At 45.2% G+C, this 23,501-nt stretch overlaps 1 protein-coding gene across 2 annotated transcripts in view; it reads left to right on the top strand.

The window, feature by feature from the left end:
- Positions 1–23,501, top strand: part of NIN (ninein) — a 128,126-nt gene that overhangs the window by 80,484 nt on the left and 24,141 nt on the right. For both annotated transcript variants that reach the window (XM_088444143.1, XM_088444145.1), the window contains 11 exons: positions 3,415–3,540; positions 4,377–4,446; positions 5,515–5,730; positions 6,325–6,423; positions 7,259–7,381; positions 8,296–8,409; positions 12,126–12,272; positions 12,414–12,593; positions 13,895–14,044; positions 14,654–14,755; positions 18,159–18,338. In XM_088444143.1, the coding sequence (XP_088300269.1) occupies positions 3,415–3,540; positions 4,377–4,446; positions 5,515–5,730; positions 6,325–6,423; positions 7,259–7,381; positions 8,296–8,409; positions 12,126–12,272; positions 12,414–12,593; positions 13,895–14,044; positions 14,654–14,755; positions 18,159–18,338 (1,507 nt within the window). The remainder of the gene's footprint in view (positions 1–3,414; positions 3,541–4,376; positions 4,447–5,514; positions 5,731–6,324; positions 6,424–7,258; positions 7,382–8,295; positions 8,410–12,125; positions 12,273–12,413; positions 12,594–13,894; positions 14,045–14,653; positions 14,756–18,158; positions 18,339–23,501) is intronic.

Raw genomic sequence — 23,501 nt, 5'->3', positions numbered from 1 at the left:
GAGGAGACTGGAGCCCCTGGATGAATGGCATGTGGACACTGTGAGACCATACAATCTCTGTACAAGAACCCTTAGCCCCCAATGAGGCAGCAATGATGGCCGCTGTGCTACCATGCAGAGTAGAAATAGTTTCGCCAGTAATTTTGTCAGAAGACCTCCCTGTGAAACCTGCTACATAGATGGAATGCAATGCGCACCCTCCATGTATACTAGGAAGACGGGCAATAAGGAGAATGACTCTGGTCAGGAGGACTACAGTCCTCGTTGCTCACCACTGCTTTAGAGGTTTCTACCAATCTAACTTTTGTTTTTCCGTGGATTTGTTTAACTATTGCTTCTCTCTTTTAATTAGCTGCATGCCTCCTAATGATCTTATTTCAATTCTGTTATCACACTTTTGATGAATCACACTAAATGATGAATAATTAAGTATGTATAGTTTACTATAATAAGCAAACTGCTTTTACCTGGCAACTATTTTTTTTTTTTTTTTATGTAGTAATCTAATTTATGCTTTCATCCTATGGGGGTCACTGTAATATTGGGGTTTAGAGTATCCGCACCGGAGTTTAAGCACTTTAAAGTTTGTTCTAAACTAAAATCCTCCCCTCCATAGTGCCGTAGCCTGTTGAGAACTTCTGTTTTGTTTAAAGCGCCCATCCTGAGTTTTCTGGCTGTCAGATTTTTATTTTTTTTCTTAAATCTTTATTCACTACCTGGATAATCTGCTTATCAATGGGGAATTCCCCGATATTGCTACAGGCCCATGTGCAGAAGACAGGGCCAGATCTTAGAAACTTAGGGTTGGAACATAAACTAAATAAAATCCAATTTAACACCACCTCAGAGGATGGTCTTTTTCGGGCTGCTGTTCGACACCATCAGCAGGTGTTCTTGCCAGAGAAGAAGATCCTTTCCTGACAGGAAATAGTAAAGTCTCTGTTGGCTAATAGACTGGCATTGTGTGTTTAATAAAAAAAAAAAAAAAGTGGTCTTGGGGAAGAAGGTCTCGTCATTCAAGGCAATGCAGTTTGTACAGTTCCACTCAAGAGTTACAGATCACGTTACTATTGAATTGGGACAGATGATGCCATTATCTGCCCAGCCATTTCATCAGACACGTGTAGCATGGTGGTGTAGGGTTGACATCCTCAACAGGGGTTGCTCCAACACCGATTGGGATTGGGCAATTGTGACAACGGATGCCAGTTTTAAGGGCTGGTGGCCGGGACTCTTTAGTGCTGCTTTCAGGGTCTTTTGGACTGTAAGAGTCCAGACTACAGATAAATTTGTTTTAACTGGGCTGTGTTCCACACTGTATTTAAGACACCAGCTAAGGTCCAGTCAGACAGTGCCACAGAAGCCTAAGTCATCAGGGAGACACGAAGTGCTGTTTTGGCATGATAGAAACCATCATGCAGTGGGGTTGAAATGCAGCAAAATGATAAAGGTACAAACAGAGACATTACGGGCATCAAAGAATATCGCTCTTTTGGTTTGTGTACTGAAATTGAATGGCAACTAGGAACATATTGTATTCTTACCCCTGTATGCTGTCCCTAGGTAGTTCATTGCTGTTATAGTGAAGTCTTCACCACCTGTTTTACTTCATTTGAGCCCCATGCTCCAGTTACATGACCAGAACACTCACTATATATTTAACTCTGCCGACATGATGAAATCTCCGTTGAACCACAACTGATGCAGGACAAGGAATTCGAAGGTGGTGGTGGAAGACAAAATTTCAGTCCCTTGGAAGCTTCATACGAGTTACCTGTTCCCTCCGGTAGCAATACTCTTTGGTATCTCAACCGGGTGAATTTTTTGTTTTAGCGCACCTCTTGTTCTGTACACGGAGGACAACCCTTCTTTTGCTATATCCACGGAAAGGAGAGTGCCTGAGTTGGGGGCTTTGTCTTGTAGATCTCCATTTTTCATATTTCATCAAGACATTGCTGTTCTTGGGGGGATGTAGCTAATTTACCGGCGGCCAGGATGCTGGCCATCAGAATCCCGACCCGGGACTAAATATGGGCGTCGAAATGCTGACTCCTATCTTTAGCCCAACAACGAAATCCCGACAGCCGGCATCCCAAACTAAGGTAAGCAGGGCCTTGTAAGATGTTAACTGCGGGGGGAGGGTTCGGTTTAGAGGTCCCAGGTGAAGCTTGGGCTTAGGCACCCCCGGGGCGAGGTCAGGGTTAGGCACCCCCTCCCACGGGAGAGTTAGGATTAGGGTACGGAGAGAGGGGGGTTAGGGTTTAGGCACCCCCTGGTAGAGGTTTAGGGCAAGGCACTAAGGGGGGAGGATAGGGTTAGGCCACCACTAAGGGAGGGTTAGGTTTATGGGGGGGAGAGGGGTATGTTTAGGGTGCTTACCACCCCTGTTGGCATCTTCAGCCTTTGGGCTTCTGGTGTCGGGACATACCCATTCCGTTCTTGGGACCCAACTTTCCTTTCAGCAAAAAATTATAAAGTTCCACATAAATGGGGGGACATTTTGATTCCTAGCCTAAATTATGGAGGGCTCTTCACACACACTAAATATTGCCAGGGATTTGAGGACCTATGTTCTCAGCGCTATTGATCTTTTGGTCCTTTAAATTGTCCTCAAGAGATGACAGCTGGCATCCAAGCAGGCCATTGTTAGGTGGAATACTACAATAATTTGTCATTCTTACACTGGTTCAAGAAAGCCGTTCATGAAAATGTGGACGCAATCTACCAGATTGGTTATTGGCGGGGCAGCACGGAGCCTCGGATACGAAGCCGAACAATGGTCTTCGGTCTACATGATGTAGCAATTTTGCGTCCAAGTGCGCCAGTTGTGAGTGCAAGGTGCTGCACATGGCAACTTCTGTGGGATGTCACCAGTGTTCCTCGCTTGATGATAGAGAAAAACTGATTTTTCTGCATCTGTTAAATCTTACTGTCCATTGGGGGTCAGTGGATGCCTTTCCTGCTATCATGTTCTCTCTTCTCTTTTCTATCATTCGATTCCTCCATTATTTCACCCTTGGGCATTTGTCAAAAAATTACTGACGGTCCCAGCAGGCTGTAGGGGTGTGGAGGCAAAGCCAAATTTAAAGTGTCCAAACTCCAGTGCAGAGTCTATGCTCTAGTGTCCCCAGATGGGCTCCCTTAAAAAGACTCAACATTAGTATAAAAATCCCATTTTATCCATTTATCCTAATGCGCTTATGTTCACAAAGCATCATGATTGGCTAGAAATCTGTCCATTACTGCATTGATTTGTTCCTGCCTGCATTATACTGCACAGAATAAGTTCAACCAGTGATCTCCATAATCCTCCATTGTCACACCGGAGCTCATAGCCTTACCATACGTATCACTAATTTTAGTCCATAATTTATTTTTCTGGACAGGAACAAAAACTTTTTTTCTGTCTTGTAGATGCAAAACTAAGCACTTAAAGGAAGAAAATGCTGCCTTAGTAACACAGATTAGTACTCTGAGAGAGGAGGGAGAAGCCTGTAACCAAAAAATTGCTGAACTTCTGGATGCCTGTGAAGAAATGTGGTAAATTTTTTAATTTCTTTATAATCATTTTAAATTATAGAATTTAAAAAAAGGTCCAACCCTTCCACCGATCACTCACCTGACGGCGTTGCTATTTCCATTGTCCTTTTTTGTTGGGCGTTTGTCTATTTTTGCTTTCGTATTGCAGCCACGGAGCTCCTTTTGGCCTATGAATGGGAACCACCACACACTCCCAATTTTAAGTGTTCTGAAAACCTCTAGGGCCTAATTCAGAGATGGCCGCTATGCAGACGCTTGCGCAGTACAGCGATTCTTTGCTACGTCGCATGCACAAAAAGTCCTGAAGACCTCTATGGCGCTGGAACCAATGAGGCAAAGCTATGGGGATCCCTTGGCAGTGTCTGGGAGGTGGCCTGAAGTGACTGCAAAAAAGTCTGTCTCATGGGTGTGATACGGGTGTGTCAGTGAATACTGCAGCATTCCTAATGCAGAGCCGCAGTTACAGAGGCCATGTTTAGCCGGAGTTCAGAAGAAGACTCTGCACCAACCATAGGTTGGTAGAAGTGTTGATGGCGAATGCAATGGTGCACCAATGGTGGTGTTTGGAACCGCCGGCAGAGTTGTACCATCCACCGGCATTGAAAATGACCATCCCTGGACTTGCACTGTCCGGCACACGCTAGTACACAAGGGGAATGCTGAGACTAGCACGTTCATATTACTGCCACTGCGACTCCGTAAAAGTATCATCATCCGCAGCAGCAATTGCGTCCAACTCCTGAATCGGGCTTCTAGTGTGGCTTGCTTATATTCAACTTTATATATGTTTCAATTGGCACATTTTTCAGCCCTGTTTGTTGTCTTGACGTTTGCAGGGTGAACCTTGAAACCGCTCAGAATGAAAAACTGGCTTTGGAGAAGATGGTCGATATTTTAACAAACCAGGTTGGGTATCTTCTCATTTTACTATATACTATAATATTTTAGAGAGTCTAGCATAAACTCCTCATAAGCAAAGATGAATTGGCATCCATTGTCAGGTTTGTTGGTATCGAAGCCTACAGTTTATTGAGCTAAATAATATAGAGGCAGTAACTTATGTTGGTACCTTTGCTGACAGAAAATAGAGAGTAGCACATGTCTCAGGCTCCTGTACTGCCCGATACCTCTTCCACGGTTCAGACGTAGGGCCAGAGCTTTGCTGTGACCAGGGTAACTGAATCCACCACAGGGCATTTTACCACAGGCTGCAAGTCTGAAGGAGAACAATATACGGAATAGATTCCATAGATATAATTTCAAAGGTAGTGGAGTGCGCAGCCTCTTGGATCTGTGGATGGAGGTCAAGCTGCTCCTTTTTGCGGGGACCCAGTCACTGCCACAGTGACGATTAGTAGTTTGAACGGCGATGTGGAGGGATGAAAGCAACTCTCATACACTAAGTGCTGTAGGCAAAAAAGACTTGAATGTCCCTATAAATATGTAATTACAGAGCATAGATAGGGTTAACTTCGTATCCAACCAACGCGTTTTGGAGTGGGTCTCCTATAGTGTATGCTCCAGCTGTCTAGAAGGAAACTTGCTCCGAAACGTGTTGGGTGGATACTATTGAAAGGGTTCATCTTTTTATTATATGCAGTTATTATGGGCTGTGAAACCTTTATACTATATTATATTTACCTTTAGCACCCGATTCATGTGACCTGTGCCTGTCAGGGCTCCGTCTCTCCATCTAGACCCAAGGGTTGCCGAAATGTTACTAAAGCCAAACTATGTCATCAGCTACTTTTAACACCTAACTGTTTAGGGGAGAGGTGGAAACGGGCTCTCCTAAAGAGACCATGGGCTTTCGCAAATAGGTCACTGTCTATATGGTCTATAAAACTCACTACAGTCAATGTATCCAATGTAAGGTTTTATGTTTATAGTAATACACGTTGGCTTTCCTATGTTTATTTTAGATGTGGGCCTGGACTTTAGACTTAATTATTTTTGTTTCCCGAATTTTCCAAGGTTGCCGAGTCGAAATCCAGGAATGATCAGCTGGTTTCAGAGAATGAAGAGTTGTACCTAAAGAACTCCAAGAACCAGGAGGACCTCCAGGACCTGAACCGTAGACTGATGGTTTTTCTGAAACAGAAAGACAGGAAGGATTCCGCTAAAGTCCTAGAGGAGTGGCAGAAGGAAAAATGTCAAATGAGCCAGGAGGTGGCCGGCTACAGGTCTAAGGTATGAAGGTCAGATATGTCTGTCCACGGTGGCACTCTGAGCTGGAAGCCCTCGGCCGCTCAGTCACATCAACGTGATTACTGGGCACCATTGCACTTACTGTGGTCTAATGATGAATCTCGCTCAGTAGGGGAGTAAGGCAAAAACAATGCCACTACCCTGCTGTAAAATGAGCAGGCAACTAGGGGACAGAGAATGGGCACCCCATTCATTCATGGAAGCTAGGGATGGGGGGAACCTCAGGTCCGGGGGCCGTATAAGGCCCCCGGAATCATTTGGTCTGGCCCTCTGAGCTTTTTTCTGCTAGCCTCATCTGGCTAGCAGGGTGCCTAGAATGCAGCCAGTATCTATGCAGAGGTGCCGCCTGGAGTGTCCTTGGGAAGCTTCAGAGGGTCACACCGCTGCCTTTACAGTTCCCCGGACAGTGCTGTAATCATCGTCAATTGTGGCCCTGCCCTGTGTGACGTCACATGGAGGGGGCGTGGCCTGCACCGGGCCGTGAATAATGTTGTATATATCAAAATGGCCCTCAGCAGAAAAATGGTTCCCCACCGCTGATGTAAGAGAACAATCTTTGTATATTTCCTTTTCTAGATTTCGGATTCGGAAACAGAGTTGTCCAAGATGAAAGTGCGGAATCATTTTCTAGAGCAGGAGAACATTCTTCTGAAGCAGGAGGTTGAAGTGAAGCAGGTGAGACGTGCAGCAAATGTTAAAGGACCGGTAATCACCTGGTTGGATTGCAGTATATTAGCTTGTAATGCACATGTGCGGCCATCTGCTGACTCCTTAGATTCTAACCAGTAGAACCAGGTACTGAGAGTGTAATATCCTATACAAATAAGTGTACGGCATACTTGTCCGAATTTTGGGGACCCTCCCAGCCTCCCGATAGACCTGGCCTGTCTCCTGGTCCCGCCCTTTCCTGACTGAAATGGGCGCCAGGGAGGTTGGGTGCTGCATCATCCTAAAGCAGGGATGGACAATAAGCGACAATCCCAGCAGTTGTTGAACCACAAATACCAGCATGCCTTGCAAACAGTTTTAGCATGGCCAAATAGCGCCACTGTGGCAGAGCATGCTGGGATGTGTAGTTCTACAACAGCTGGGGGGGAGCAGCTTATTGCCCACCCCTATCCTAGAGCCAACCCCAGTTGTAAAGTACCGGGAATCGCAGCTTTGAACAGCAGGAGGCGGGGCCATGATGTGTAGCCACGCCCTGACTTAAATGTTGCGAATTGCAACTTTAAACAGTGGGTCCATGGCCACGATGACAAAAATGCAGCGCCACCCCCTCAAAGGAGTGGATTACCTCCTATGGGACTCTTCCAGTGGGGGCTTACATAAAGTTGGCAAGTGTGGTGTAGGGTTTATATATGACACTTATCTGAACAAACCTCCAATTCATGCAGAAAGAGAACATTCAAATCAGTAACTTCTGTCCAAAAGTATTAGTGAGCAATAAGTACTGTAAGCTGTGTACAGTATAAGTAGATTTATTTTCACGTTTGTTTTTGACCATTCGCAGCTTTCACAATGTTCAGAGATCACGGACCTGAAGAATGAAATTTCGCTCTTAATAAATAAAAATGAAAAACTGCTGAAAGAGAAGGAGACGCTGGAGGAGGAGCTGAACAGTTGCGTGGGGAAGGTAACGCTGAAAACGATTTAGTTTCTGCTCCTTTGTGCTTTATTCAGTGAATTTTCAGTCTCAAAATGTATAAAGGGGAGTATTCTAATAATGGCGAGATGTCGACTTTCCGACTGTTTCTTCTGCACTTTGCGGCGACCAACATTGCCGATGTTTCCTTACAACCCATAGAGATTCATAGGAAAATCTGCAATACTGCTGCAGTTTAATTATTGCTGTTGTGCACATTCGCACCTATACATAAATACTAGGATTTTTGCCGCTTGGTAGTGAATTTAATGATAGACGTGAGCTGAAATCCGTAACTGTGTATTTGTACTGACTGACACAGTGTAAGTTAGAGCTTTGTAAGCTTATCCCTGATTGATTGGATGAAAGCTCATATTTGATTGGTTACTCGGGATCATAGCACGTTTAGGCTCTCTTCTGCACCGAATGGATAATTCCACTTTCCTAAATGTGGATTTAAAATGAATAGCAGAGGTTCCTTCTATTGGTACCCTCTTCGACCAGCTGACACTATAACCAGAGTATTCCGAAAATGATGGCACTATATGTGGCGCTATCCGCTGGAGTGTAATATCGGGACCATTGCGACATTCCACTATAGCTGGCCAATCTCACTTGCAGTAGTTGCAGCCCTGTGATTATATGTCATTGTGTGTCGGCAGAATAACGGACTTGGGTAGGACTGATTACGATTTATGGCGGCAAGCTCTGCATGTTAGGTCCTTATACCCCACACTATTTTGGTTAGGGAGGTGAGAAAATAATTGATAAAGCCAGAAAGTGTAAGTGATCTTTTGATCTGTACAGAAGAGTGAGTATGCGCTCCATCACTGCGCTTACAGCCTTGTCACATTACTCAGACTCCCGGTGTGCCAATGGTTGGTCTGTCTGTCATCCCTCCCCAGTCTGCTAGAGTCGGCTGCCTGGAGAATAAGATTGTAAGTTTGAAGCAGGAACAGAAGACTTGGGAGCAGCAGTCACACACACTAAGATCCCAGGTCTCCCTGTACCAGGAGAAGGTAAGTGCAGACTGACTGTACCACTAGTGTGACTCTATTAAACTATTTGCTGTTGGTGTTTTAATATAACAAGATAAGTTGTAGAGTTATATACATTTATACTCCTCCTATATAGTCTCATCACGTTTTCCTTGCACTATTTTCACCAATGCCCACTCCAGTCCTTCTTCCTAACTGACCAATGAAGTACCCTCCTGGGCAGTGGCGTAATGCCGCGGGTGACACCCAGGTGCAGACTCCCCCTCAGTGACAGGAGCCGGGTGCTGCACTGTATAATTAAGTCAGCACTCTGCTCCTGACACGGTGAGGGGGCCGGCCGGCACTGCACAGTCCCCGCCTGCGGCACCCCCCCACCTCCCAGTGATAAGCAGCACGGTGACGGGAGTCGGACCACGGGAGTTCGGCCATGCGCATAGCATCCCTGCCAGTCCCCACACCGGGTGACACCGCGGGGAGGGACGCCACTGCTCCTGGGCAACCTTGGCAAAGCCCCCAATATACCAGTCCTGTTCCGTAATGTACTTTCATCAGGGCCGAAACTAGTATTTTTGTCACCCGGGGCAAGGTCATAATTTGGCGCCCCCCCCAAAAAAAAATACAGCTGAGAACGAAATGGGTATGTGGTTTTGTGACACAGTAATGCCCCTTAAAACACATTATGCCACACATTAATGACCCTTATAAACATATTATGCCACAGTAATGTCCCTTACAACATATTATGCAACACAATAATGCCCCTTATACATTAAGCCACAGTAATGCCCCTTATTCATTGTGCCACAGTAATGCCCCTTATTCATTGTGCCACAGTAATGCCCCTTATACATTATGCCACAGTAATGCTCCATATACATTATGCCACAGTAATGCCCCATATACATTTATGCCACAGTAATGCCCCATATACATTATGCCACAAAAATGCTCCTTACACATTATGCCATAGTAAGGCCTCTTATTCATTAAGCCACAGTAATGCCCCGTCTCCCTTCTTTTACTTGCCAGGGCTGTGCGGTGGGTGAGCTTGGGGTGGTGCAGGACAGGGATGCCACACTCTCTGTACTACCATCTTTGTAATGTGGCGCCGCTCGCGAACCAATTGGAGCTCACTGACTGGCAGCCTCTGCTGACTGGCTGCCAGTCCGCGGGCACTGATTGGCTTGCGACCGGCACCACATTAGACTGACTGTGTCTACATGGCTCTCAAGGCCGGAACGGGGCTTCAAACCCACAAGAGCAGCAACCTTCCCTCCCAGAAGCCTGTCCCTGGTACCCCCTCAATTCCGGCACCCGGGTCACGTGCCCCCATAGCATTATTAACCCTAGAAAGCAAGCCAATAACCATGGGTCTGGCGCACCCGCCCATTTCTAAAGGTGCCCACACCGGTCAGCCGATGTACACGATTTCCCCCTGGAGCTCCCCGGCAGTCCTGCACACGATTTGGTCTGAAAATGCTGCCAATTAGACACACGATCTATCGTGCCTCCTAACTACTCCTGACCTTGGTTTCTCCGATCTGCCCTACAGCACGGCAGATCTGAAGATGTGATGTGTGACCTGTGGGGACGAGCATCACATCGTGATCATGAGTGGGGACTCACGATTTTGGCATATTTTATACGATCTGTCGTTCCAATGCGTCGGAATCGGCCAGATCGGGTAAAATATCGCCATGTGTGTGGGCAGCATCACTTTCCAATAAAGAACATTCAAGTGGCGACTTTACCTCGCTCAGTTTAGATGTTGTCACAGGACATTCTGCAAAAAAAATGCACCAGCAGTGGGAACCAGTATAGGGTTACCCCAAAGCCCAAGAGATGTGGGATGTATCCATCCAAAAAGAAGGCAGAAAGACATCATAACAATGTAACGTGTCACAAGCCGCTGTGCATGGGGCATCGGGCAATGATTTGTTCTGATTGCATTTGAATGAAATCAGGACGTATTGCACCATTGTTCATAAATGTTATATGATACGGGCCATTCCATGTCAAATCAACACACCTTTTGTTAAAATTTTACCTCACCAGCTCAGATTTTGTTTAAATTTGGTATATGGAGAGTATATATGTAGTCTAAGAAAAATACCACATTTTATTAAAATATCTCATGCCGTTTCCCAAATATGTAAAGTTTTAAAAAAATCTGTCAAAAACGCACAACCAGCATATTTTCAAATCGCTGTAGCAGCTCTCCTAATTACGCTAGGGAGGAGGGAGTGGTGTCATTTTATTGTGTTTTTTGTCCCCTTGCCTATGACATACAACACGATAGGCTTTGTGAGAAAAAAAAATTTCAAAATTCAAACTGAAATTTTTGAAATACGGCATGAAATATTTAAATAATATTTAGTATTTTTATTAGACTAGAAATATACTCTCCATATACTACATTTTTATCAAAATCTGAGCTGGTGAGGTAAAATCAGTGTGTTTATTTGTCACGGAATTACCCATACTACGGATTTTGCATCTCACGGGTATCCCACCTGGTTGGCTGTTATGAAAGGTTAGCTTACTTAGGTGTAAAGGGACAGAGCTTTCAGATATGATTGTGTGTTAGTGCTGCCCTGGGTGTAGGGACTGGGAGAGAGGGTAGAGCCCATGCAGAGAGTGATGCCCTTTGCCAAGTTATTGCCTAGCACGCCGTGAGGTGTGCCACAAAATGGACCATACGCAATGACGTCACCGTGCATGCAGTTACTCAGGGCCTGATTCAGCGATGTGGACACTAATGCATTCGCAGCTGCTGCGCTAAATTACGCTAATACTGTAGCCGGCTGGAAATGTTTTGAGACTCATTCGATAATCGTCAACTGAGAAACAGGATGACCGCCTGAACTGAGCCGTCGGAGCCTCTCTTTATGCATACGGGATCGCAGGTGCAGGCTACGACACGCCTCGAAAACAGCCGGGACATGCCTGTATTTAGTACCACCACTCCCCGTTACCTCCCCCCAACGGTCCTTGGCTGTCAGTTACTTTGCTAAGTAAGCCTCACTGCGAGTGGCATCGTACAGGTACCTTGGTGCATGCGCAGTGCATCTGGGGTGCTTATCCAGTCAACCGATAATCGCTCAACTGCGTAAATAGCGTACATCTCTGAATCAGGCTTCTATTGTTGGATGCAAATATTTTCTCTTAGTGATGGGAAGACCTGAACACATTGGGGGGCGGGGATAGGCATGCACTTTGGAGCTGAAGGACATCGGGCCTCAGCCTGTGCCATTATTGTAATGTCCTTTAACCCCCGTTCTTGGGTCACTTTTATAGGCACATTTCTCATAGTATAATAAAAACAACACTAAAATGTGCATTATCCCTGATCTATTGTTCACCGGGCAGTTGGCCAATCAGAGTTAGAGGTGGGGCTTTGTGGTCACATCAGGGGAGGAGCTACGCTTCGTGTTCCGATGGCAGGGAGAAAGAAAATAAAACATCTGTGCCATCAATGGTAAAAACAATCAACCATCTGTTATTAACCATCGATGGTTGCTAACCACAGATGGCCAACCCTACTTTGAAGTTTTCATCACGCACATGTTCATCTGGTCCTGTAGTTCTGCCAAGAATAGGAATTGTAAATTTATATGGTGGCAATTCTTAGACTGGTGTAGTTTTTTTTTTTTTTTTTTGCAGGACTCCTGCAAGTGCAGTAGGCTGTTCAACCAGAGGGGTTTAATTGAAGCATCTTTCTCTCTCTCAACTTTTAGATCCAGAATTTGGAAGAGAATCTGCAAAGCGTCAATCTCCAGATGTCTCGTATCAAGTCGGATCTCCGCGTCGCACACCAGGAGAAAGAGTCTCTGAAACAGGAAGTGATGTCACTGCACAAACAGCTGCAGAATGCAAACACCAAGGTGACCTCATATCTCACTTTATTGTTCAATATACCTCAAACTGCATTGCAGTAATAAAGGAAACCTACAATTATTCTGTGGGCTTGACCGATGTTGTGAGATTTATAATGTACGATGTATCATTTGTTTTGGCACGTATAGAAGCAGGTCCTGGAAACGGCCATGCGCTCCTCGGGGCTACAGAGCCAGCAGAAGAAAAAGTACTGGGATGACTTGGAGCAGCTTATGGGGCAGGAACAGCAGCTTGTTAGACAGGAGAATGAGCGACTTCAGCGAGAGGTCCAGAATACAAAGACTGATCTGGCACAAAGCAGAGAAAAGGTAAAGTCTGTGCTGCTGGGGGATCCTGCACCTTCCACTATATAACTGTCAGTCTGCCTCCATACAGCTCCTCACATGCAGCCCTGTCCTCACTAACTCCTCACTCATCTCCTGACATACTCTGTGCTGCTGGGGGATCCTGCTCCTTCCACTATATAACTCTGTCTGTGGCTTCCTGCTGCCTCCATTCCCCTCCTCACATCATACCCCTGCCACATGCAGCCCTGTCCTCACTTATGCCGGGTACACATTAGAATGAGGAATTGGCTCCATATTGCAGTGCGTACGCCCCCAAATTAATCCCACCCCAAAATTAGCCAATTAAAAATCGACTGAATCATCTATTAACTTGATGGAAAATGTGGTCTAAAAGAAGCAGCCCTTAACTTATGAGCTGTGTAACAGGCCGGGTGACCTCACCATCCAAATCGTTGTAAACCATACTTTTATTTGTACTGATATATTGTCCGATCCGGCAGATCAGATGACATAGCGGGCACATCAGCCAGTGTGTATCCGCTGTGCTGCTGAGGATGCGCGCTCCCGTGCGGCGTCAGCGACATTGCTCGTCGGACCTGCATGCAGAATGCAGCATGGACCCTGCACTTGCCGATGCTGGCACCCCCTGCCGGGTCCCGTCACTTGCAATGTCGCGCTGGGTACACATCGTTTAGTGTGTACCCAGCTTAGCACATCACTCACCTGCTGATATACTCTGTACTGCTGGGACCCTGCACCTTCCACTATGCAACTCTGTGGCTTCCTGCTGCCTCCATTCCTCTCCTCACATCATGTCACTGCCCCTGTAACATGCTGCCCTGTCCTCACAATATAGTCTGATCACTCCCTACCATAAGGTCAGCGCCTGCTGCTGGGCCCGTTCCAATAATCTGATTGGCTACAGGTCATCCTGTCCCAGCATGCTTCAAAATGATGAACATGCGGATATGCCGGGAACAAATATATTAAAAAGTTTCTCTGACCCTTAGCTGTTTTTGGGCTTCACATAATAGGGTACACGGTGGAAAATGTATAATAAGTTCTAAAGAGTGGAGGTGTGTCCCGTAGCAACCAATCAGCTTCTAGCTAGCAGTAAAGTCTATAAAATGATAGGAAAATCTGATTGGCTGATACCGGCAACTCCTCCACCGTTGAAAGGTTTGATACATTTACTCTGTAGAGACCTGAAAGCCGCATAAATTTTGTCACTGAATAATAGAACTGAATACGCTCTATATACATAGAACAAGAGCCCCCAGTCACTCATCTACATGGTCGCCGTCTCTCCCTCACTGACACAGGTGCGGCAGCTGGAGTCCTCGCTGATTTCTCTGAAGCACCAGAGGCAGCTGAGCCAGACCAGCTTGGTGAAGGCCTTGGAACAGGAGAAGTCCAGTCTGAGGAGGGAATGTGAGCAGCTTCAGAGGGACCTGATGTCCGCTAACAGGAAGGTGTGACCACTAGTGTGTTGGTACAAAGGGTTGGGTTAGAAAGGACAATGGATAATCTGGCTGCTATTGGTGGGCACCAGGTCCTCCTCCTCCAAAGCTGGTGGTGATTTTCTGTCCATTGGGGAACTGATTTGAGTTTAACTGTTCACATCTATACCGGTGTGGGGCATCATTAAGAGCAATAAATGGGCATTGTGCTGTTGACGACCTACTTAATTTGTTTAATACACCAACTAGGACAGATTAATTCATTATCAGCATATCTGTTGTTCAATCATCGAGCCCATCTTGTTTAGGGGCGTAACGGACTACCGCTGGGCACCATATACACATTTGTAGCTTGGATTCATCCGACGCCCTTGGCCTTCTTTGCTGAGTTCTGGGGCTCAGAGCCCAAAAAGTGCTTCATTGAGTGTGGGCCGTGCTCCTGGCTTGCTCCAGTGGAGAAGTGCCAGGGCATTGGGAGCAGTTGAGCTGGCCTCGCCTCGCCACTACCCTTCCTATAATGGTGGCAGGTCCAGCTCTGATCTTATCTGTAGAGGGAATGGCTTCAGGATGACTATGCTGAGACTGATACTAATGTAAAGACCTCTTCCTTTTGGTTATTAGATTAGTCAGCTGAGTGCCTTTGAACGAGAATCCCAAATCATTCAGGCAGAAAACGAAGGATTACGGGTGAAACAGGGGAAATTTGATGATCATATTACAGAAGTAAGTGCCTGAATCTTCAATAGTACTTACACTACATGTTTTCGCCAAAAGTGTATATTTGCTCCAGTACAGGGCACATGTGCATACTCTCAGATACTACTTTTATATATCATATAAGGAGTTCACCATGGAAAGATATTAGTCTATGGTTTAAATTTGTTGTGTATCTATGCCAGGTCTGGCCCAAGTGTGGCTATCCAGGTATTGTGAAGCTACAAGCACCAGCATGCTCTGTAATCTGATAGCTGGCTGGGCATGCTGGGACTTATAGTTTCACAACACCTGCAGAGAAACATGTTGTCCCAGCCTGCTCTGTACGGCTCTCCTGGTGTTATGGACAACAAGTTCCAGCATGCCAGCTGCGACTTTCAGCTCCATATCCTTTGGACCCTGTGGTGTGTTTGCTGAATCCTGATTTAAATTATTTCAGGTTGCTATACATTGGTCTGTATTTGTGCTCGCTCTGTTACCCTGTAGTTTCTAATAAGTGATGCAAAGAATTCCCAGTACCCGTTAGGATGTTTGTAGCAAGGGGTAGGATTTGTGTGTCACTCCAGCTGCTGTGGAACCACACCTTCCAGCATGTTCTGCCACCGTTTTGCTAACCATTCTATAACTGTGTCAGGACATGCTGGGACATGTAGTTCAACAGCAGCTGGAGTGCCACACATTGCCTAACCCTGTTGAAGCAGATCTTTTGTCTCTTCATTGAGAGTGTTTCCGATATCTCATGTTTCTGCCTGTTCTGTGCTTGCCCTCTGTCTAGACCTCAGGAAATCTCAGAGATGGGTGCACTTCTGATTCTGAGATATATGGTAAAGGTACATCTATGTTTTAACTGCATCATTGCATGACCATGAGTCTCTTGTGTTTTCCATTCGGTATGTGTTTTCCCCATTTTGTCAAGTTACAAAGACACCAGCAAATTACTTCCTTCTGGTTCTGAAAGTTCCTGTTTATCAAACCTAAACGGTCATAACTAAATAGATTTGTGATAAAGCTGTAATCACGAGGGAAGATTTTTCTCCTGTGCATGATAGGCTCTGCTGTCTTTAAGTCTACAGCCACAGTCCATTGCCCCTATGCCACATAACCGAGAACCAGAATTTCGAGTCAACCCTACCAGATGCATAAGACTAGTTTAGGGGAATAATTTTTACATACTAGGTTTCTAGATCCTTAGATCCTTTGCTTTGATCCTCTAGTCTCACTGATTTTTCACTGGGCTGAAGATCTCATGTACTGTACCTTCGCTATCACTTAATAGTTGATGATGATGACTCTGTAGATTAAGTTTGGCTAATTCATGAAATAGAGACTGACCGTTGTGCACAGTTAATTTACACAGTAGAGAGGTCCAAATACATAAAGCCAAAAAGGCAGCTGAAATAGCATTTTATTATTGTAACACTGAGCACAGAGAACCAGATTATCTTGCGCGTATGGAAATAAATAAAAAAAAAATACACTTTCTCAGTACAAATAAAAGTACGGTTTACAGCGATTTGGATGGTGAGGTCACCCGGCCTGTTACAGAGCTCACAAGTTAAGGGCTGCTTCTTTTAGACCATATTTTCCATCAAGTTAATAGATGATTCTGTCGATTTTTAATTGGCTAATTTTGGGGGCGTACACACTGCAATATGGAGCCAATTCCTCATTCTCAGGTGTAACATAGAAGCCTGTTGCAAGCTTTAGGCTGGTAAGTACAAATACTAGTATGGATGGATACCGCAGAATGGCTTATACACGCAATGAACGCAGGGCTGGACAGCACTGACCAATTTTCCATCCAGTAGTAAATTGAAGCAGGTTCCCAGATGTAAAGGGGACAGAACCACCCACACCTGTGTCTTTGTACAACACAACCAATCGTACGCACATTATCATTGTACTCCAATAATGAACGCTACACTTGCGTAGAATGTAATGTGAAGCCTCAAGGTCTAATAGTATAGTTTGAATGCTGCCTGCAGCTCACCTTTAAAGAGGACAGCGGAAGTTTCCCATAGCAACCAATCAAATTCTAGCTGTCATTTTATAGACTGTGCTAGCTGTTAAGTAGAATCTGATTGGTTGGGCAACTTCTCCACTTTGTCCTCTTTAGAAGGTGTGAGATCTCTTCCCACTAGGACCAGTGAGGGGAATCAGAACTGGAAAAGAGGTGATTTGTATTTAGAAATGGTAATGGCTTGTTACTATGAGAGTGCTCTGATCTTGTGTACTATTTTCCCTTTCCTTTAAGTCCCCATCATTGTCTGACATGGAGTGTGTTGCATGTTTCAGCAGTGTTGGTGCTTTTTGTGTGACTTGTTGGACAAACCATCACAAGAGCTGCATCTGTGTTATTCCAGCAATCCAGTGTTTTTTGTGTTCGGTTTTCACATCGTGGGATCCAGATCATTTAACTTTAATCATCCCAATCCTTATTAAATAGCCCTTCCAGTGTATGCTCTTTATATGTATACATGATGCACGTAGCTTGCAAAGTGCACACACAGATCCATGGAGACCATAGAAATAAAGTTCTTGGGGCAAACCTCTTGCCTGTAACTGATCCTGGGTTAAAGCTTTTATTTATTAACAGTTTACACAGTGCTTTATATAGAATATTTAGTCATTCACTTCAGTCCCTGCCCCGGGGGGGGGCTTACAATCTATAGTGCAGGAATGGCCAACCTGTGGCTCTCCAGCTGTTGTAAAACTACAAGTCCCAGCATGCACTGCTTCAGTTTTGCTATTAGGGAATGCTAAAACTGTGTCAGGGCATGCTGGGATGTGTAGTTTCACAACAGCTGGAGAGCCACAGGTTGGCCAGGCCTGCTATAGTGTATACACACAGGGAGAACATACAAACTCCACACAGATGCAGTGTTTGTGGGAATCAAACTCAAGACCTCAGTGCTGTGCGGCAGCTAGATAATCCCTGCACCACTGTGCATATGAGGCAGTAGAGATTTCTGGGTGCATTATACAACTTTTCAGCTAAAACCATTTAATGGATCATCTCTCACTATACAATAAGCGGTTCTATTGTCATTGCTCCAGTTATTGGACTGGTCTTGAGCTTATGTGAGACCCTCCCCTAACAGAGCTATTACTGACCACTGCTTAAAGATCTGGGAATCCTAACTTCCAGTGTGCATTGTGGACTCTGCTGACTAATCATGCAATCCTAAACGGCCCCAGAGAATTGTCCGCTTCAGGCCCACTGATTCCCACAGCGTCTGACGAGTGTACTTCTTGTATCCTTTGTTTTGACCTCGTTGTAAAAGTTGCTCCTTTATTGGAGGCTCACAAACTGGATCTGTAAAATATCAGCAATATAAACAGGAGCAGGAAACTGACCGGCTATTTGCAGATGCCCCCTAAGGTGTAGTAACTGGTCTTATGTCCTCTGCAGGTGATGCACTCAGCCAACAGTGCTCCTCATAGTAACTCTCAGCTCCAGCAGCAAGCTTGTGCCACAGTGCCTCGGGAACAGTTCCTGCAGCTCCAGCACCAGCTGCAACAGGCAGACAGATGCAACCAACAGCTTCAGGCAGCAATGGATCACCGCAGCGTGGAAAACAACACTCCACAGGTCAGTGTGAAATCCTTTCCCTAACATAGAGCGTTGGTGCATAGGATGTACTTTCTCTGATTTATGCCAGTTCATTGCAGTCCTCCATTTACCACATCATGCAATCAGTCATAAGCTACATTGGTGTGTATTATCCATCTGTCTCTGTGAGATGCCTTGTACCATTCATTATTTGCAGTACGTTGCTCCAGCATGCGAACGGGCCCCTAAACGCTCCCTAAAATAATTTTATGCATGTTAAGGGGCATATTCAATCAGCCACGTTAACCCGTTGCAAGTTAATGTGGCTGGCCGCAATTTTTTCCCTTTCCAATTAGCCGCCCAGATTTAGCCCTTTACATGGCTATTCTGAAATGTGGCTTTTTTTTCTCGTAGCCCCTGAGCAGGTGAAAATTTGGGGACTTTCTTAAGAAGCACTGGGACACCCCCTTTCCCTAATGGTTTATTAGATACTTATTCATTTTTAATTAGCTTAATTTGGCCCATAATAGTCATTTTTGGGGTGATACTCTGCAAAGTGATGGGTTAAAAGATGTGGGACCGGTATATGGGGGTGCTGTATGGATGAGACGGGGGTTTGAGCATGCAGGTGAGAGTTACAGGAATTTTACACACTTTTAAAACTTGCTTAAAATGACACCCAAAATCAACTTATAGGCATTTTCTGCACCCCAAATTAATCTAGAGCATTGATTTGCTGAAAAACATTTGCTTTCTATTAAACAAAATGCAAAAACCACCCATCGGAAACCTTTTACGAGCCCCCAAATATTTAGCTATTGGCCACTAGTAGACATCTATACAGTTAGCCAATATTTGTATGCAAATTTTTTAGGGTTCAGGCTGATTTACCCATTTTTCTATACACGTAATGTGGCTGTTATCAGCTCAAATTACTGCACAAGGGTTTTTTTTTTTATTGAATTGTGCGGGAATCAGGAGCGCGCATTGCCACGCTAGGTGAAAATTAGGTGCCTTAATTACAGCCATAGGAAAACATCTTTATTTTCTCCACCGCGGCTAATTGTATATGCCCCTATGTGGTTTTGTTTTAGCCCAAGCATTTAAAATAGCCTTCCACTCCCATTCAGTGAGGAAGCCTGGGTGGTTGGGTGGGTGCCTGTTTGGACAGCTCATCAAGCTTTTGTGCCGACCTGTAGAGTCACTTCCTATTTGGATCTAAAGCCAATTTTTTAAAATGTCCCTTGTTCACTATTGTTTTTTGAGTTGGTAATAGTGTAAATTAAGTTTTAGCATAAACCTTTGTTGAATTACCCTGCACGATCCCACGCTCCATACATTAGCTGCTTGCTTTAGCTAACATTTATGTATGTTATAGACATAGCTTTTCATGTTGATGTTGGTATTGTTTGTGTAACCTCTGCTTTATTCACCCTTTTTATTATGTAAGATATAATTCACACTGAGGTTGTCAACTTCCAACGATTTACTAGCATTGTCTGAATTTTCACCTTATATACATTTTAGTTTTACAAATTTTTACCAAATTAATTGCAGTGCTTTTTTAGCAAAGACTCCAAATCATCAGACCGTATGATAAATAAGAAGTTATTATTCAGTCTGGGTCCACAGGTAGCCCACCTGCTTAAATGTGGTTATAGATTTGACCAAGAGACTGCTTCCTGTATGGTCTGCTATTGATACTTTTTTTTTTTCCCTTCAATCTTTAATGGCACAAAAATATGATGACAAAAGGTCTTTTCTTAGGGCATCCATTGGGGATACTAGAATCACCATAGAGTATAGATTATGGCTCAGAAGGTCTCCTCACCCTCTATACAGTGTTGGATGCCGGAAACTTTAACTGAGAAGTGCCGTTAGGCTTGGTAACCAATGCCGAACAGTGCACTACAGGCATCAAGTTGCTTCCCCTTCTTCCTGGATGTGGGAGCCAGATTACCAGCTGTCCTGCACAGGGAGGTAGTTGCAGGGTGCCCGTGGGATTAGTAGAGGTTGGTGGCCTGCCCTACACTAGGGCAAAGGGAGCTTATGCACAGGACAGTTGCTGTCCTTCTGTGCAGGGCCTTGTGGTGGGGAGGTGGATGCAGCTGTTTCCCTGGCATGGCTTCCCACTTAACAAGCCAACAAGGATGGACACAGCAACTAATTTCTGTGCGAATGCAGTAGTTCTTTCTCAACCCCATCTTTCCTTGCATCTGCAGGAGATAGTATTGCGGTGTATTAGGCTGCTGCTCTCCTCCCCTTCTATGACCTGTCTTTTGCATAACCACACCTCCGTAGGTTGTGCAACTGCAGAAGGCCTTATGTCCCTCATTTTCTCATACACTAGTAAGGATATATATCCATATAGTATGTCCAGGGTTCAGCTTGGAGAAGGAGACATGGTATAAGTTTCCTACTCCAGATGCCAACCATCATAAGTCGTGCCCAGTGTTGAGCTCACGGCACGTGAGGCGGAGAACCATTTGCTGGCCCATCTGTCAGCGCACTGTCTGAGATGGTGGGGCCAGCCTGGGCCAAGCCTATGGACCAGGCAATTGTGGATCTATCACAGCTTGCTATGAGCAGAGCAGGGACTCCTCCTCATCTGCTCCATCCAGGCGAGTCATGGGACTTCAGGTTCTCCCATCAGTCGCCTTTGACCTCCACTTTGATGGTACCTGACAATCTGAAGAGTTCCCTTTCTCCCAGTCAAGTCGTCTAGACCCAAGGGTGCTCAGTTTCCCTCCTTTTATCCTTGGGGGCTGATGTAGAGTCAGATCACTAGGGTTAATTTCTCTACAGCCTTCGGGGTACAGCAGCAAAGTAAGCAGGTTCTGGCATCTAGGCAGCCATCTCCCAAATGGCAAAGTTTCCGTTTGATTGCAGGAAGGCGTCTGTTCCACCTTGCATGACATTCCTGGGGAAGATGTTGTCCACCCTTTGAGGCAGTGCACAGTTTCATTTGTGTGCATTCCAGAAATTTTTTTTTTTGAAATGTAGCAAGTCCTACAAGCATATTCACCTGTCTCCAGTGGTGGCTGAGAGGCTACAATTTCCACAGGGGTCACCATGCTCCCATTTGTTACAGGACAATAGTGATGACAGCTGCCATTCTGTAAGGCCGGGGGTACAAGGTCTTTTGAATTCAGAGAAGTAAAAGCTCCCTATATAACCGTGCTAGAAAGTGGAGTGGTTTTCAAAGCTCTGGTTGGGGATGACATTCCTTGCGAGGAAGAGGCATTAAGCTACTGTCTGACAAATGCCCCAGTGGTGGCTTATTTATAGTACCTCCAGGGCATCACTGGTCATGAGGTACACCAACCAGATCATGGATTGGGTTGGGCACAGCATTCCAGCCATCACGTAGGTTTTTATCTCCATGATGGAATAATGGAAAGCAAATCATTCACACCTGGAAATGGTTCCTCCATCCAGAGATCTTTTAACATCTGGTGGACAATCAGATGGCATTTTGGTTTAATTACAAAGTGAAGTGTTTGTGCTCCTCGATGAGGAATCCACATGTGTTTCTGGTACCAACACTTCAACAGATCCTTAAAAAGAGAGGGACGATTTGGTGATTCCATGCACTTGATCATATGGTGCTGGTACAAAGCTATACTAAGCATGGCAGAGGCCCACTGTTGTGCGTTCCTAGAAGACCAGGCCCGGGTCCCTTTCACCTCCAGAATTTCTCAGCAGTCTTTAACAGCATAGCTTTAGAGCTTAAGGTTTTTCTGACATTGTAGTTTCATACCATTATCAAGGCTTAGGGGTAGGTGTGCTAAGCCTTGCAAAGAGATAAAGAACCAAAAAATCAGCTCCTAACTCATTTTTCAAACACAGCCTGTAAACTGGCAGGAGCTGATTGGTTGGTACTTTCTCTCTACAAGGCATAGTATATCACCCCTTGATTTTGTTTTGGCCAATAAGTTAGCACAGGGACTGGGAGGTTTACGCTTCCTGGTGGGTTTGAGAAGGGATTTCCTGTCTCTTCTTTTGTTGCTGCGGTTTTATTTAGCAAAAACTCTTACAGGAAGTCATGGATTTAAAGCCTACTTTCAGCCCACCCAATAGCTCCTTGGGATCTCAGTCTGGTGCTGACTACTTTTGAAACGTTGAATGTGGTCTAGTTGAAGTCTTTTATCTGGCAGACTGTCCCCCTGGTTGCTATCTCTGGTCGGAGAGGGTTAGAGCTGTGGGCTTGTAGGTCTACTTTCCTGAGCTTCCATGATGACCAGGTTGTTCTTAAATCCATTTTCTTCAATCGTAAGTATTCTCTAAATCGAGAGAAGTCGTCTCTCTTCATTCTCTGGACCTCACATTGTGGATCTTTGTCCATAGGACTACGCAAGATGAATGACCTGTTGGTCCTCTATTATGTCCACAAGAAAGGTTGAGCAGCTTCCAAACAGACCACCATGGCCAGGTGGATTCATTTGGTAATTCACTCGGATTACCTTGTGGCAGGACCGGACATTGTGAGAGTGCATTCAGTGGGTGCATCTTGGGCATTGTGGCATGGGAGTTGTGCTGGATGGCCACCTGGCTTTCGGTTCACACCTTCTCAAAATGTTACTTAACACTTTTGCATCCAAAGATTCTAGTTTTGGGAGTAAGGTGCTGCTTACCCCACCTTCTGAGCGTAACCTCCTTTAGTGACCGTTTTAGTACGTCTCCATGGTGATTCGAGTGTCCGCTAATGGGTGCTCTGTCAAAATAGGATTTTTTTGCTTGTAGTCCAGTAAGGGACACTGGATGCCCGTTCTTGCTCCTGGTTTATTTTTATTGTTCTCCTTGTAGCTAGAAAGCACTGGGGTATAGGTGTGGGGCCTGATCTTTTTTTAGCAGTAAATTTAAAGTGCCCAGCAGCCTGGCACCACACTGTACTCCATGGTAGTTCCAGTGCCCTAGAATGGTATATGAAAAGATTTAATGCAAGTCATGAAATTCATATTACCATCTACACAGTGTTATCATACAGATGTGCCCTGCTCAGCACGCCAGGTCCCGGCTGGCACAGTGTGTCTTTTCCGCAGGTTTTTTTTTGCCCGAAAATGCATCTTCGTTGCATCCGTTTGCGACAATCCGCTTCACTGATTAATTTGATATGTGACACTGGTATATCTGTGTGCAGCGGAGTCTGAATCTGCTTACGAAGTGCTATGGTGCAGTGGACGCATTTTTTTTTTCACGCCA

This window comes from Taudactylus pleione, unplaced genomic scaffold (genome assembly GCF_031769625.1).
Source record: "Taudactylus pleione unplaced genomic scaffold, aTauple2 ptg000350l, whole genome shotgun sequence".
NCBI lineage: Eukaryota > Metazoa > Chordata > Amphibia > Anura > Myobatrachidae > Taudactylus > Taudactylus pleione.
Note: the sequence above shows the minus strand (reverse complement) of the source record. Positions and strands in the feature narration are given on the sequence as shown.